The 17,603-nt window shown below is 33.6% G+C and overlaps 2 protein-coding genes across 3 annotated transcripts in view; one reads left to right on the top strand and one right to left on the bottom strand.

Annotated features, from left to right (window-relative positions):
• The first annotated feature begins 3,026 nt into the window (after window positions 1–3,026).
• LOC130649543 (sorcin-like) lies at window positions 3,027–13,685 on the top strand. 2 transcript variants are annotated; one of them, XM_057455838.1, is made up of 7 exons: window positions 3,027–3,167; window positions 8,990–9,364; window positions 9,821–9,948; window positions 10,588–10,662; window positions 11,108–11,182; window positions 12,277–12,445; window positions 12,966–13,685. In XM_057455838.1, the coding sequence occupies exons 1-7, from the start codon at window positions 3,150–3,152 to the stop codon at window positions 13,005–13,007; spliced, it is 882 nt and encodes a 293-aa protein (XP_057311821.1). In that variant the 5' UTR covers window positions 3,027–3,149; the 3' UTR covers window positions 13,008–13,685. The 2 variants fall into 2 exon arrangements, with proteins under 2 accessions (XP_057311821.1, XP_057311820.1); XM_057455837.1 differs by lacking the exon at window positions 3,027–3,167 and adding an exon at window positions 4,509–4,685.
• Window positions 13,686–14,752: 1,067 nt separating this feature from the next.
• The window catches only part of LOC130649542 (fibrocystin-L-like), a 41,094-nt gene continuing 38,243 nt past the window's right edge, over window positions 14,753–17,603 (bottom strand). The window contains exons 45-47 of the mRNA XM_057455836.1: window positions 17,357–17,450; window positions 15,887–16,153; window positions 14,753–15,295 (exon numbers count right to left, since the gene is read on the bottom strand). Coding sequence (XP_057311819.1) covers window positions 15,153–15,295; window positions 15,887–16,153; window positions 17,357–17,450 — 504 coding nt within the window. The 3' untranslated portion in view covers window positions 14,753–15,152. The remainder of the gene's footprint in view (window positions 15,296–15,886; window positions 16,154–17,356; window positions 17,451–17,603) is intronic.

Below are 17,603 nucleotides of genomic sequence, written 5' to 3' on the forward strand. Positions count from 1 at the left end.
CGCAGCATCACTTCTACATGCTTTTTGTAACAATAATTTAACCTACTTTGTTTTGTACAGGTACCAAATAGGTCTTCTCAAAAAAAGGTCAATTCTTTCATCGATAGTTTTTGGTGCCTAAAGTATGAAACGTTAAAAAAGTCTTAATTCAGAGATTTCTATATGTTCCATTTCGCAAGATCACGTTTGCGCAACTTTATGTTTAGGGTCTACCATCAGGCAACAAACACAGGGGAGGAGAGTGTGTGTTGGCAGTGTGATTTGCAATAGTTTTGCGAAGCATTCGATAAAATTTAAATTCAGATATTAGGATTAAGATTAGACTCTGCCAAGTTTTCCACATATCTGGTAATTAACAGCTAGAAAAAGTTCGAGTGTACTTTTAGACTGTTAGATTTTTAGATTACACTTTTAGATTTACCAAGAGTGAATAAGTCCTGAGAACGAAGTTGTGAAAAACCTCCCATGGTTTATAGGGTGTTTATAAATGATACTTTTCATTATTTTTATTTTTTAAAAAAAGGAAAATGATAGAGTAGATTAAAAAAACAGTAAACAGTAGAAAGATTGCTAAGTAATTTGTGCCGTTCGTACTAAAATATGACAGGCTGGATAACATGGTACATGCAAGAATTATGTACAACATGCGTTGTGTAGACATAGTGGAAAAGAGTGCACGGTGATGAAAACAAAAATAAAAGTGAAAGTTACATGGGTATCAATTTATCAACAAGATTATATGATAAATGCTAGTCGTTCAGGCCTGTAGAAAAATCCATTTAGGCAGAGGACCAATGAAAAAGATCATGCATTTAAATTTTAATGACGTCAGCAGATTAAAAAAATAAAAATATATTACTGGTTGCCCGTATTGTATACAACCTGTAATGCTAATTTACAAAGGTATAATATCAAGTGCTTTCTGAAAACGGTTAAGGAGATATATAAGAGTTTAGAAATCTTGCTGACGTCAGCAGGGACCCATCAAAATAACTGTGATCAAGAAAAAGGATAGAATCATGTACTCAACAAACGATTACAGAGATATTATAGTTTAAACATTCTTCGATGACGTCATCAATCCGTCATTTCGAAACGGATTCAGCCATCCAGATTTGGGAAACATTTCCAGTTTGGTCGCAGATTTTTTCTAGTTATCCAGGCGGTGAAAGATGACCGACGTCACCAACCAGTTTTCAAGTTATTCGGCCTCAAAGTTTTAAGTGCATTGCGATGGCTTTATTAATTTAAATTAAGATATTGAGACGTTACAATAATTTTATTGACGTTGTGCCGTAACGTCAGAACATTTAACATTTGAGACATAACTTTTTCGGTTCTTAAATTAAAGACATTGGGGGACATTTCCACTTAAATGTTTGCTCTAAATTATCTACATACGATTGCTTTAGGATATTCCAAAGTGTACACTAAATTAAGTAGAAATTCATATAGTAGAAGATAATAAAAAAATGACAACGCACAAGTATTTCAAGAATGTCTAGTCAAAGTGAATAAATCAAATGGCTATATCAGATGGTCAATACAAAGTTAAAATAACGAAGCCATATAAGTGAAGTGGCAATAGACAGGAATAAGGACACGAATTTGTTTCAAAAAGGGCAAATACTATATATCTTTATAAACATCAAGTTTTCTTTATCAGAAAACTCCAGAAATAAGGTTAGATAAATGCAAAACTCTTAAAAATTATGTTTGCCTACAAAGCTATTCAAGACCTTTAACAAGTCTAGCATGAGAATAGGCCCCGGTAAACACCAAAATCTTTCGAGAGATTTTATGAAAAAATATGAAAAGTACGTAAATACACGTAGGCATTTCGAAAAAAGAGTGTCGTGAAAAGTTTTGAAAGGGATTCAAAAGGTTTTTGTAACAAAGCTACAAAAAGTGGGTCAGTACCGACTGGTTGCCTTGTGGTAGAGCGTTCGCTTTCAGTGCAGGTCTTGGGTTCAAACCCCGGCCGACTAATGCCAGAGACTATAAAAGTGTGAAACTATCCTTTCTGCTTAGCGCTCAGCATGAGAATAGGATTGATATCTTAGGCGGTTGTCTAGTTGAGCGATTGTTAAGCTTGCACGACTTTTGTAGCTCAAATGAGAGCTTTAAATGCACTAGGACCCCCTTCGGCAGAGCCCTTGGTAAATAATTTAAATAATAATACTAAAAAGTTGGTGTCCGTATTTCGCAGTTACGGGGACAGTGATATCACTGGTATCGTATTTTGCGGTTGATGTCAATGTTATCAGATCTTGTCCATAGAAAGACTACGGGAAAAAAGCAAACAATGGCATTGTCACTACTTGTGTTTTAGAGGGTTTGCTATTCAAGTTAGCATACGTGGAAATTAAAGTGCCTCCATAGTTTTATGACAAATTCCGTCAATATAAGCCAAGCCATTTTTCTGAAAATTTTTATGACGTTATTTTTACCATGAAGGAGGCAATTTTTAGCCTAAAATATGGGTTTTTGTTTGGGCAAAACCACGGAAATATTCAGAGTGTCTTACGTGAACTTTTTGGTTAAAATTAATAATATTGATAGCCTTCATAAAGAGAACAATAATGGACATTTTTTTATTCAGTTTTTTTTAAACATATTTTTAAATCGATAAATATTTGTTACAGTGTTATTTTCTTCTTGTATATTAAGTTATTGTGGTTAAAGTTTAAGTAATACAAGGGGATTTCCAACTCGTAACCCCTCCCTGGGTAACTTTTTCACCACGTGTTAAAAGTGTGGGACAAATCTCTCCGAGGAGACACCTCTTTATAGTCTCGCAAGTGACTACTTTTAGAAAAGTTACCTACGTTTATAAAATTTTCGCGTGAGTTGCTGATTGGAGCTAAGAAACTCCACCAATCTTAGATTTATGCCAGCCAAGCCTTATACTATAGTGATATTTTGATATTTTTTAAATTATTGTTCAAGCAGCAGGTGAGCAGAACATTTACGGGACGTGAACAAGCTTGCGGGGCACCCCTGGGTCCGACCCTGATCACATTACGCATTTCACATTCTAAACAAAAAACAAGCAGGATAATCGAGACGAGAAAAATCGAAAGTTATTGGGGAAGAATAAAGGAATTTCTGATTGATCACAAGTTTAGTTAACACCATATTAAAGAACGATGTCTTGGAATCAACAAGTATGGAAATTTTTAGTGTAAATTTAAAGTTCTTTATCTAAGATTTCACAGTCTGATCAATTTCAAAAAGATAATTTTTTTTAAGAGTTCCTAGTCAATTTTTAAATTTTACCTGGGGATCCTTACCTTAACAATGTTAGCTAGCTGGCTTATTAATCTAGCTATATAATCAATATATAAAGGGTTGCTGAGCAGGCACATGCTCCTATGTTTTTAAGCAAAAAATTTATATACATTATTTCCCATGACAAATATGGAGAGGACTATATTATCTAATCAACCTTTTTGAATGTTTACATTGTAGCTGTCAGCCCCTCTTGCTCTAACAGCTGGGTGGAAGGCACAAAGATGCAGGAGTTTGTTAAAGGAAGGTCTATTTCAACCCATTATTGAGGCTTTGAACTACATCATGTGTATATGGATAACTTTTGATTAACTTATATTCAAATAAAGTTGTAATGATACCTTTGTTCCAAGAAACTGATTGAAAAGGACCTCACGTCACGCAGCGCTCGAATCTTTTTGCCTGCCACCCCGCAAAAAATGTAAACATTCAAAAAGGTCTATAGACAGTTTAAATAAAGTCTTAAAAAACTTCCTCAAGTAAAATGCAATCTCGTACCCAGAGCTTCTTTTTTACTTTTTCATATATATGCGTGCTGGAGCGGCACTAACCACAAATTAGATTACGAAAAAAAAGCCCTGGGAAAAAATATTTAAATTTGTTTTTATAGCATAACAACAGCAGGCACATTGCAGCATAAATTATCTTATGAGTTTCTGTAATCAAACGCACTTTCTGTTTTCTTTCTGTTTCAAGGGTTTTCCTATTTGTTTAGAAAAAAATATAGGTTCGGACAATTCAGTTATAGAAAAAGTTCATGTCGATACGTTTTGTGGTTAAAGGTTTTTATCATACTGTTTATATGTATCCGAAAAGTCGAAAAAAGCAATAAAAATCTCAATTCATTTATCTTATTAATCCATATATACTTATTCCAAAATTACAAAAAGCTGTAGACCAAGACAAAGCTATCTTTCCTTGTTTGTGTCTTAAGTAGAAAATAGCTAACATTGCATCTGAACAAAAACTACTTGAACTTTATTGAAACTACTAACCTTATTTGACATTAATTTTGAGATGATGCTATATAATTCCATTATTTTTGTTCTTTGTGACATATTGCATGAGCTGATGTTACACCAACTTAACTTATGCAACTCATATGAACAACACTAAAACAATTACAGTTTTTTTCACAGTTTTATTCAAATGGATTGGTCAGCTTTCTTAAAAATAGCAACCTCATTCCCAGAACGTAGAGGCAGCAGGAAACATGGAAAACCGAGGCTAAGGGGTTTTGACTTATTAAGTAAAAAAATGGCAATTTCAAATTTTCAATTTCGATTTTTTTCAGCTGTATAATATGAGATAGAAAAAATAACATGTGGCTAATACCGGATGGGCCTCGCTGCTCTCAACTCACCACACTGGATTTGCCTTGCTTCACAAAAATGGTGACTCTGAATTTATTAATATTTTGTGCCACATGTTTTGATTTGGGGAATAGACATCTGTCTGAGGGAACACTGGTAAGGTCAAAATGAACACTGCTAATATGATGTAATTAGCAATGAATCAAAACTGAAGCATAATTAGCTCCACACAAACATAATCATTGATAAGGTAAAGTAGAAGCTGCATTCAGCGGTTAAGAAATTGGTAGGGAGCCATTTGTTTTTAAAAATAAAAATTTCTGCCAGAGCCCATGTCAGTAAACAACCATTTCATTTGATTCCTCTAACCATTTGAATTTTGCGTAAGGAATCAAATTGGGGAATTAAATATGTCATTTTTGTTCTGTTATGTTTGTAGTGTATTGCATCACTTAATAAAATAAGCATTGAAGATACTAATTACATAATATGGTTTTATTTACAACAGTAAATTAGTCAAAAAAATTTGTGACTTGTTTATACAGGCAGAAAATGTAAACAGCAGTCTAGCAAAATCAAATAAATCCATTTATAAAACGAAACAGTGGCTTAAAATTAATATATATATATAAAATTTTTTAAAAAAAGAGTATATATATATAATTAAAAAATTAATTAAGGTGACAGTAACCCATATTTTTCCGTAGCTATAGATAATACTAATATCATTTATCAAAACATTCAGATTCAACAGTTATCCTTTCCTGTAAATTGTAATTAAATAATTTTGCTAAAGCTCCAGTGATACATGCTGGTAGAATTTTAGGAGAAAGATATGACGTAATTAAAAGCATTAATGGCAACAAAGATAAAGCTTATAAAATTTTGACATCTACTACATTGATCTTTATATAGTACTGCACTATACTATGAGCTTTAACTTCTGATAGAATTTCTTTTTTAAGAAATTTTTTTGTAAATCATAGAAAAATGATAAGGGGTGCAGATATACTCTGTTTGTTTCAAAAATATGAATGTCGATCAAATAAACTATGCACACCTTTTCAATGTGATTAACCCAAAGGCCAATTAAAACTCAAAAAGACAATTTTTTGTTTTGTTTATTGTACATATATACTCTGAAGTTTCTGCTAACCAGCAATTTAAATAATAAATAACATCATTTTTAAGTGTACAGGTCTATATTTCAAAAATAGGAACTAAAATTTGTATACATAAATCACTGAGTAAATAAAGCAGGTGTTTGTATGGGTAATGCAGAGTATACTGCAAACTTTTAAATACTGTGCTTTCTAAAAATCTGTAAAAAAATCCAATCATTTTACCACTTGTGTCCCTGCTTTTATATTACACCAGAATATAAGTGTGCAAAAATTTGCAAAATTTTAGGTTTAGTGAACCTTTTCAAGCCATATATGCATATACCAGTTAAATCACACTTTGTATCTACAAAGGTTTCAAAAAGTTGCACAACCCAATGTTTAATTGAACTAACCTCGTGTATCTTTGTTTGCACATAGACTTTACTGCTTTCTAATATTATTATCATGCACGGAACATAACAATATTGTTTGGGTTAGTTTAGGGATTGTTCTCTGCTGTCAATCAATCAGTGAATCATCCATGTCTCAATAATCAGTGCCTTTTGATTAAAGTAACTCAGCAGACTCTAAAATGAAGTTATGAAGTTATGCGCAAATTTTTTTATCTTGATTTGTATACTTCTTTTAATGATGACAACAAAGTTTTGATTTATGTGACTAATAAGTGACCAAAATTAATTACCTGAAGGGAAATTTTCGGGAAAAGAAAGATTTTTGTGAATTTTAGGGGGATTTTATTTCCCCATTCTGTGAAAAGAAATCTACAAATCTTTTATGGGAATTGATATTTGCGAAAGAGAAAAAAGAAAAATGACTAATTATACAAATACTAAAAGTATAACATGTAAATAGTGTGATTAGTATGAGGACGATTTAAGCGAGTTTTCTGAGATTTGTTGACAACTTCTTTTTTTCTCAAATAGGGCAATTTTAGAATTTTTAACAGGAAAGCATATTTTGCAAGAAGAAATATCCAAACCAGATTAAAAATAGTGAAATTTCTTTGATTTGCAAAAAAATATTCCTGAAATTATATGAAGCTCACTCACTATTTTGGCCACTTAAAGCAAGTGGAAGAGTTGTTGACTTTTTAAAGCTGATTTCTGTCACTGGGACTCTTTCTCAAGGGTCTGCGCTTATCATGAAAGGCCTTCACATCCCCCTACACAATTTTTCCTCATGTTTTCTTTGGTTTTCTTTTGGGTTCCAGTGTCAGGTCCAGTGAATGTCCTATTTCTTTTACAAATTAAGGTAACGTGCTCAATATAGCAATATATAATGATATGATAAGAGAGTATGATGAGTCATGATGAAGAAAGTTTGCTTTATAAGAACACCGATAGGTAATTATATTCACAACAAATCTGAAATAACTTGCATCAGAATGAAGAAAAGCGAAGATAAAGAAACTCCACATGTTATTGCATATTTAAAACGGGCAAATATAATTACCTATTTTTGTTATTATTTATTTAACTATCTAAATTTATTTTTGCTAGTCAAATTTTTGTTTTGTCATATTTTGTCGATTTTGTTGCTTTTTATGTGTTCCTATTTTCTGAAATCTATATCTGACAGTTTTCTTCCTCCCTTAGCTTAGTTATTTTGTATTAGCAAGGAGCAACAAAATATAGTTTTCAAAAGTTTTTCTTGATAAATAACTGAAAAACGTTACAAAAAAATACAGGAGAAATCATGAAGGTATCCCATGTATAGAACTTGTGACAAATAATGTTACGAAGTTTATAAAATCTATATAATAATACGCCAGTTCTGTCTGTCTGTGACTTTTGCAAAGTGGATAAAATTTCTTTGATAAAGTCTATAAAACATCGCCTATAAATTTGTTCTGTAAATTAGCAAACTTTGACGTTAAAGCAATATTGACGTCAAAGGAAAGTATATTAAGATTCGTGAAGCCATTGCATTGCACTTTTAAATTTAAGGCTAAATAACTTGGAAACGGGTGGAATTAACTGACGTCATCTCCTGCGTGGGTAACTAGGGACTACCTGAGACCAATTTGGGTAAGTTTTCCAAACCTGGATCACCGAATCCGTTTCAGAATGGACGGGTTAATGACGTCATCAAATACTTTTAAACCCTAATATCTCTGCATCCATTTGTCAAAAGTACACGATCCTATACATTTTCTTGATCAGCGTTTCAAGATCTATACGATGAAGGCAACAGGTATACATATTTCTGAAAAAATTTTTTGTGTTTTCACAGGTCTCTGCTGATGTCTGCAAAATTTAAATGACGGTTGTTTTTCTCTGTTATCCTTCCTAAGTGGATTTCTCCACGGGCCTTATCGACTAGTTGTTATATTAATAAGACATAAAATCCCTAAACTACCAACATGACATTTACATTTGTTATACAACAAATTTCCTCTTATATTCTGAAAGTGTCATCTTTGGACTAAATAAACATTTTATAATGAAAAAATGCTACATTAATTCAACCTCACTTTTGATCTTGGAATCCTATTTGCGAATGGAGGTGCCCATTGTCCACGTTACAAATATGACATTTTTGACTTCAATTTTTGATTAAGTTAATAAATTTGCATCATTTTTTTCTATTTTTTTTAATATAGGGTCATTTTAGGGTCTTCTGACTAAATTCTTAACAAGTGATGGTAGGATCAGAAATCAACCAATTTTGGATTTTGAACAAACATGTGTATTACATATTGTTAGAATGCAAATCACTTGCCGATTACAAATATGACTTTTTATGATATGCTTATTAATTAATCCTGCTGTGAATAATTGATGAATTAACTTAACATTTGAAAGAGTTTATCTTTAACCCAAGTGATAAAATTAATGATATCAGGAAAAAATAATGACGTTATCACAATATTTTGATGTAAAATTGTTATCTAAAATAATATTGGCCATGCAAAGGAGTTTCATTGTAACATCACTTCTGGGTCCAAAGTAAAGAAGTCAGAGAAAGGTCACTCTCCCCCACCCCCGTCTTAGGCACCTTTTGACCATTGTGTTCACATAACTTCAATCCCTGTACAAAACTGCATAATAGAAGATCACTGTTTGCACCATTTAATTATGTAGAGCAAACAACATCCTTATAAAATTGTTAAAATAAGTAACCCGATTATGATTATGTAAAGTTTTGACCAGAAAGAAAATCCTTTTGCAATGTCTATTATTATGAATAAATTTTTTTTTACAAAACACATAACCCTAGCAAACTCCAAAACAAGATACTTAAGAATAACACTTTTTTTAGGAAGGGTATCAGCAAGCATACAATCAAGGTGGCTACCAGCAACAACAGCAAGGTTATCGACAGCCGGGTGGGCATCAGCAGCCACCAAGTGGATACCAGCAGCAACCTCCAGGTGGTTACAGACCACAGCAACCAGCAGGCTACCAACAGCAACAGCCAGGAGGCTACCAACAGCAACAGCCAGGAGGCTACCAACAGCAACAGCAAGGAGGCTACCAGCAAAACTATCAACAACAGGGCTATCAACCACAGCAACCTGGTGGTTACCAGCAGGGCTACTCACAAATGCGATATCAGCCAGGTCAGGCTGGACCTGTATCAGGACAACGTCCTACTCCACAAGGGATTGATCCAACACTGTGGGGATGGTTTCAGGTTTGTTTTATGTGGTTTTGTTGCAAATTTTTACTGTGTTTTTCGCATAGCGGTGATCGATAGATGACGACAGCACAGCTCTATAATTAATCAGTTAATCTAATGGAAAATTATCCTATGAAAATGCATTTTTTCACAAGTAATTTTTATCCTACTATTCACGATACCAGGGTCGCCATGTCTCCTTAGAACTCTTTACGTCTGCCTCTTTTTAATTCTGCTTAATTATGAAAAAGTCTTCTTAAAATCGTTTAAAGAAGTTGATTTTGCAACAACTTTCTCCTCACATCTTCTGAATTTTAGTTTTACAAGCTGTCACATATTCAAAATGCATGGAAATACTACATGGGTGTCATGAATTTAATCCTTCCAAGGAATCCTACCAGCTATTATTTGCAAACCCGATACAATTATTGCGTGAAATATATTCTGTATGTTACTGAATCTTCTTTATAGGCTGTAGATCGAGACAATTCTGGTTCCATCACAGCTGATGAGCTGCAACAAGCGTTACTTAACAATAACTGGTCTCATTTCAACGGCGAAACATGTCGACTTATGATAGGGATGTTCGATAAAGATAGGTAAATTTCTTTTTGCCAGTAAGAATGGTTTGTCTTTGCCAGTTGGTGCGTTCATGTTTGTATAATGTTTGTTTTGTTTTGTTATCTGCTTTGATTGTTTGTTAGTTTTGTTTTGTTTGTTAAGATTTGTGCTTCCATTTTCTACAACCTTTCACAGAATTAAGGCAACTCAATTTTACATCAATTAATCCACAAGATTGGTAATATAATATCCTAAAATGACACAGTACGATTCTCTCCCCCACCCCCCTTTCATCTCCCCCACCCCCCCTTTCATCTCCCCCACCCCCCTTTCATCTCCCCCACCCCCCCCCCCCCTTTCATCTCCCCCACCCCCCCTTTCATCTCCCCCACCCCCCCTTTCATCTCCCCCACCCCCCTTTCCTCTCCTATTTTAATGTTTGTAATTTTCTCTGGAATAAAAAATATGACGTGGAGACAGTACAAATGCTTCATCATTTAAAATAGGTAAGGGTTGATGTGTCTTAGTTTGATTATTGGAAAGTTTTAAAGATAATCCTTCCCTTTACTCCTACATGTGTATTCCCTATTTTGAAACTTTTATCGCGCGTTGCTTGGTCAATGTTAGAAAACTGAAACATGAGTTGGGTCTTTCTCTATGTTTTATTTTGTGTATAGATCAGGAACTATAGATGTATACGAATTTGCAGCACTATGGAAATACATCCAAGATTGGAAAGCGTGTTTTGATAGGTTAGTTTTTTTTCGCATCCAGTATTTTTATAGGTTAGTTTTTTCGCATCACTATTTTTATAGGTTAGTTTTTTTCGCTTCCACTATTTTGATAGGTTAGTTTTTTTGCATCCACTATTTTTATAGGTTAGTTTTTCTCGCATCCACTATTTTGATAGGTTAGTTTTTTTGCATCCACTATTTTTATAGGTTAGTTGTTTCGCATCCACTATTTTGATAGGTTAGTTTTTTTTCGCATCCAGTATTTTGATAGGTTAGTTTTTTTCGCATCCAGTATTTTGATAGGTTAGTTTTTTTCGCACCCACTATTTTTATAGGTTAATTTTTTTGCATCCACTATTTTGATAGGTTAGTTTTTTCGCATCCACTATTTTGATAGGTTAGTTTTTTCGCATCCATTATTCCGAAGCTGTGTCTACAACTCTTTATGATGTATTTTGTTTAGGTTTGATACTGACCGATCGGGTACTATTGACGAAGGAGAACTAATCCAAGCCTTTACAACTTTCGGATATCGGCTGTAAGTGATCTAATTTTCTGATCTATAAACAAAAAGGATTTTACAAAATTTGGAACAAACAATACTGCTTTTCAGTCAGGATAGAGTAAAGTATAGCAAATATTTAATATTGATAAACAGTTGGAAATTTTTTAGGATATTTAGGTCACTATTCTCTTAGTGTGTTGACGTTTTTATATGCATAAAGAACTTGTTCATATTTATCGGGAAAAATGGGAGTGAAATAGTAAGGAAAGTCAGAAAATAAATTTGTCCGAAGATTCGAAACGTTGTAACTCAATGCAATATGGATATAATATATACTTCAGTGTTGAGGGTATTTGATGAACATTGCAGATCTTAAAAACCTAAAGTATCCATCTATAGCGAGATATATGTCCAAATACATTTCTGTTTAGTGACGAAACATTAGTGACTTGTTGTGTTTGCACATGTGACAATGATCAGCTGACATAACGTGAAAACGTTGCGTTTCCTTATTGTGAACACTTTGAAACCTGAAAACATCGTAAAAAAACGTGGAAAGAAACTCCAAATATGATTAAAAAACGTTAAAGCTTATCTCTCACTTGAAAACAAGTTTATTTTATATGAAAGAGCTTGGAAAGATAATTTCATGCATATTTAGTGAAAATATATACATCATCATATCTTGCTAAAACCATCGATAACAACACCTCACTTAGATCCGGGAGATATTGTCATGCATAATTTGTGGAACCTTTAAGTAAAAAATCTTAAAGAACCAATAAAGATTTTGCAAAAAAATTAAAAAGATTCTTAGACAACTTTCCAAGCTCTTTTCTCTGAAATCAACATGTTTTCAAGTGAGAGGTTTAAGCTTTAAGGCCTTAGATTTGCAGGAGTAATAACAATCTATATGACAAATTAATTTTTGCAAATAATACAAGTAAAGAAAACCGTTATATGTTTTACTTCGCTGCAAACTTAAATTTATTTGCTCAAAACTAATCTCGAAAACGAAACGAAATAGATATAGAAGTAGGTCTATCGACCAAAAACGACTTTTTTTAAATCAGTGTATTTGGAGTGAGGTCATTTAATTGCAAAGTAATTTCTTTGTCTCTAATTAGTTCACCACAGTTCTGCGGTTTGTGCGTGCGAGTATTCGACCGGAACAACGTGCGCACGATGAAATTCGATGACTTCATACAATGTTGTGTCATGTTGAAAACGCTGACAGACGCGTTTCGAAAACACGACACACGACAAGTTGGAGTCATCAATATCAATTATGAACAGGTGAGTTTGTGTTTTTATTTTTTGACCTTCATTTTTTTTTTTTTTGACACTAGATACACTGTGAGAACGCCAGAACTTTTTGCAGGTTTGCTACGCCTTCTCAAAACTCCTTACTTTTAAAAAATCTACTCCAATCGCTCTCTCTAGACTTTTTAACAACTTTGTCAAATCTTCTTAATTTTTCTTACACAAAACTATATAGTTATTCACATGTTGTCATCTTTAAAATACATAGACATGCTACATGGGTACAGGAATAATTTATTCTTCTCTCGCAGCTTTGACTTAAAATCTCAAATGCCCTTGATTTTTTTTGGAAATTTTTAAAAAATGTTCTTAAATGTCCAACTTTTTCTAAAAATATTGCCATCTTCTGAAAAAGCTCAAAAATTCCCATTAAAAGATCTCAAATCTCCCTAAGTTTAAGTCTGTAAACAGATTTTCTGATTTAAAATCAATTTTGGGAAATCTTACAGTGCAATTTCACAAAAAACTCTATTATAATGTACATTCTCTTTAGTTTTTGGAAATGGTGCTGGACAACACTCTAAGCGGTATTTGATATCTAAGTGACGTTCCAACACAGTGCTACAAAGAAATTAAATATAATTTTATATCATCGAAGTAAAAACGAATTTTTCTAATGTAGGAGAGATTGTCAGCACTGGAACTGTATAAATGAATTTGCGAGTTTTACAGATCTGCCATCTGAACGAATATTTCTTTATCTCTATAATAATAGCCGTCGTCTGTCTGTCTCTGTGCGGACCCCCGCTGAGTTAGAAAATCATGTTACGGAAACACGAATATCAAATGCGATATATTTTTATCCACTTTGTTGCGACGGGTAAATATAAAGGACGGCCGAACCCGTGGATTTTTCCACGGGCTAACGACTAGTGTTTTATTTCTTAACAATGCTGTTAGTCTATGAAAAAAGAAAATTTTTGTTTCTTTAACCACGTTTTCTACTCTTTTTATTTTTTGTACCTGTGTCATGTTCACACGCACCATGGTTAAAGTTGCACATTATTTTTAAAATTGATAAAATAAATCTATTCATGCTTGTTGAAACATAGAGAAATCTTAAGAAAGCAGGGGAAGTTGCGTTGCACTTGGTTTCCTGGGTACAAAAAAGCGCAAACTCTGTAGACACTCTTTTATACACCTATTTTCACTGTAATTGTACGAAATTTTGTTTTTAATAAAATTAAAACGAAGACCGTCATCATTAACTTAACTTATGGCTCATTTCTCTGTGTTTGTGTGAAACCCTGGTTTTAAAGACAATATATGATGGCAGTATATATGTCATTTTAAGTCAAAAATCTAAAACCTCACTCTAAATGTTACAGAAAACTATAAGATTTGCTTTGCGCAGATATTTTAGTGTTTTAAATTTATAACATTGTCAGAAGCAAAATATAGACAAGTTATTCACGATCGTCCCCTTTGATTTGTTTTTGCACGCCGTTCGTTGTCAGCACTTGTTTTTTTCGTCCGGTAGGCTGTTAGTGTCAAGTGATGGGTTGTCCCGGTTAACCAAATGAGGAACTCTCTCTTAGTAGAGAGTTCCTCATCAGTAGATAATGACATGGCTGTAGTCGGCTGGTAGAACTAGTGTGGATACCCTACGGCATTCGGAACTAATTGAAGTGTCTTGAAAGGAAGTGAGAGAATTTTTGTAAAAAAACCGAAAAAGACCTTTAAAACGAAGCTGATCAGCCAAATACTCGATAATCGTCTTTTAGTTTTCTGATATGATAAGTCTACTTCTTTTCTCGCCAGCACGTATATTAGAAAGCGAAGAAAAAGCTGCAGGATAAGATTGCTCGAACATAAAAGGATAACGACATGTTATTTGGTGAGAGAATTTTACAATCTGAATTAGGAGGACGAAGCTGAATCGCTTTTCAGACTTAACGCAACTTATGCATATCTGTTCAATTAGAAGTTGATTCGAAAGACGGCAACAGACTTTTCATCGAGAAAATCTTCAAAAGACGGCATCACTTGCTGTTACCTAAATGGGCCAATGGTGACAACATCCAATACAATGGAAAATTGCAATATTTCAATAAATAGATGAAAATGCAGTTTTTATATTATTTGAACATGCATTTGCTGAATAAATACAAAGTGTATAACATGACTTTTTTTTAATTCTTTTTCCGCGCGGTTAATTATTCATCTTATGCATATGGTAATTTGTCTTCTTATTACGCGACTTGGTAAGGAAGGTTGAAAATTCGAAAACCTGAATAAGTTCATAATCAAGTTTTTTCCGCGACAAATAGAAATACCGGATAATGTAAGCGCTCGCTAATCTGGTGTGTTTGTTTACATGAGGTGGTAGTTACGTACGTTGTTGATATTTACAAATGTAACCAAACAAACAAACAAAAAATTCTATGCAAAAGTGCGGTAAAAATTCAAAATTATTATCGGTCTTTTCGTTATTATTTCAAATAGATTGACCGAAGTTTATCAGAGAAAAAAGGAACTATTTTGGAAAGGCCGAATGAAGCTAAAAGAATAATGGCAGGCACAAAAAATGGTAGACCTTTAAGTGAAGTGTAAAATTATTGTACAGTGTGATATCAATTCTCAATAAAATTGCATTTCGTTCAAAATTCGATGTTTGTCGACAAAATTAAACAAATTAGAAAAAAAAATTACGATATGCTGGAAAATGAGTTGTCCATGTTTAGGTGATGTTGTTTCGACACACGTCTCGATGACCCCAACTATTTAACGCTCGACAATTATCTGAACAATAACCTTTCATCGAGCATTTGTCACAAAACAACATGGCCACGCCACCGCACGAACAAAACAATACATCCGAATCTAAAAAAAATTACATCTTATTGATCAAAGAACAGGAAAATTAGGTTGCATTTAATGCAAAATTGTTTTTTAGAAATTAACCAAAACTAGGCGATAAGACCGGTGAAAAAATCCACTTGGTGATGGCAGCATGATTTTACTTGTTGCCTGTATTGTATATGAACTGATATGCTAATCAAAATAATATATAATATCATGGGCTTTCAGCGAATAGTTAAGATGTAATGGTTAGCAAATTTTGCTGACGTCAGCCAATAATTTTTTTTTCAAAAATTTTTCAACGCACTGTTGTGTAAAGTTTAAATCCATAATTATATCCGTTGCCTCTATGCATAGAGTTTGAAACGCTGAGGAAGAAAATGTATAGGGTTATGTGCTTTTGACGAACAGTTAAGAAGATATAAGGGTTTAAAAAAATTGCTGACGTCAGCTAAAATCCCCGAGAAATTAAACAATTGGATCACGTACAATTATTCTCAAGTTCCAAAGAAATAGCCCTAATTAACTTGATGCTTCTGTGTAAAGCTAACGCAACACAGAACACCTGAATATAATACCTTAACTATATGCTGGTTTATGTGAAGTACTAACCTTTCTGCTGAAGTATTTTGATTCTGACTTGAGTGCGATAAACATCTTTCACGATCACGTTTTCTTCTCTCCTCGGATGAATGACTTTCAATTCCTTCGACATGAACGCAAAGTGTTCCCCTTTTTTCAGCAATGTCTGTTTCAACTTGGCGCGAAGCTCCGACAGCGTTCCGTTAATTTCTACACGTGTGAAACCACATGGTTCCAATCCGAGGACGCTGTTGGGGGTCAGCTGATGAACTTCCATTCTTTTAATGTACTCAGTGTCTGAAACAAAACAGAATATTTTTAGATGAAAATACATGGGCTGTTGTATCGTAGCAACGCATTCTCTTGAACCTTTACTTTTTATTAATGTCCAAATGATAAATAAGACTAGTCGGTGGCTCGGGGGTAAATACACGGGTTCGCCTGTCCTTAGAATATTTCATTTTGTGTTTTGGAGCACAAATTTCTCCTGCTGACACAAATACGGCCATTATTATTATAGAGAATTGCATGAGCGAGTTAATTTCAGGAAAAATTTATTTATTAAAACAAGCACTTTGTGGCATCGTAATTAATTAATTCCTGTCAACGCTACGCGAGGCGGAATCCTCAAAATCAGCTGATGAAAGATAAAAAGATATATAGATAGCGACAGCACAAAGTCAGGACGTTGCTAAGTTTGTGTCCAGGCTAAGACCTCGGGAAATTTGATTTTCTCAAAAGCCAATGAATATGCCTCATTTTATAACCAGCTAATTTAATAACCAATCTGACCACAGGTTGTGTACTCTTCATGTGGCCAGAACATTCCGTGTAAAGCCATGACTAAAAGTGTTTACATTTTGTTGTTCGCCCCTTGCTTGTCTGGTTGGTCGTAGTGGCTTTATTGATATAGCTAGGGAGTTGAATAGTATATTTTTAAATTCGTTTATTTTATCAGGCAAAAAATATTTGTGTGCTGGTACTCAATGATTCGTTTACCCCATAATTCTCCGTTTTTAAGGTCTACTTCAAATTTCAGAATCTTTTAGGGTGGTAATGACGAAAATCTTTAAGCCGCAGGGCTTCTTTTTTTTAATTTGATTCAGCTAAGAAATGTATTTCTTCAACAAAAAAAACTAACCCCCTTATTTCTGAGCAGTAATGCACTAAGTCAACTAAATAAACCCTTTTAAAATTTATGGCCGTCCACGAAAACAAATTCACGCGAAATTTTACAAACTTTAATCATTTTTGAAACCTAAAGTTTGGGACAAATCAAAAAATTGTCGTCTCTATAATAACATCCGTATTTGTGTGCGTTCAAGATGGCAACCGAATCGCTAGTTAATGCTACGGGTGCATGAAATAGCGTTAGCCGGGATATGTACGACAGGCTAACCTGTGGATTGCTCAAGGCTAACGACTAGTCCAAAAAAACAATCTACGCGAAATTAAATCGCTTAAAATAGAATATTCGACCTAGCTGATACTTCTTCTTACCTTCTTCGTCTGAAGGATGGTTCGAATCTTCGACTTCAATATAATCTTTAATTATATTTTCATGATTTGTAACCACACCCTCGTTGTGATATCCCTAACAATAAAAAATACAATTCTAACAGCACTGAAACGCACATTTATAGATGGAGCAAAAATAACTTATAATTTTGGCGAATATTTTATTCAAATATTGAGCTTTTTTCAACCTTTTTGCGAAATATTCAAAAAAGAATATTTTGCAGCTTTT

This window comes from Hydractinia symbiolongicarpus, chromosome 7 (assembly GCF_029227915.1).
Source record: "Hydractinia symbiolongicarpus strain clone_291-10 chromosome 7, HSymV2.1, whole genome shotgun sequence".
Taxonomy (NCBI): domain Eukaryota; kingdom Metazoa; phylum Cnidaria; class Hydrozoa; order Anthoathecata; family Hydractiniidae; genus Hydractinia; species Hydractinia symbiolongicarpus.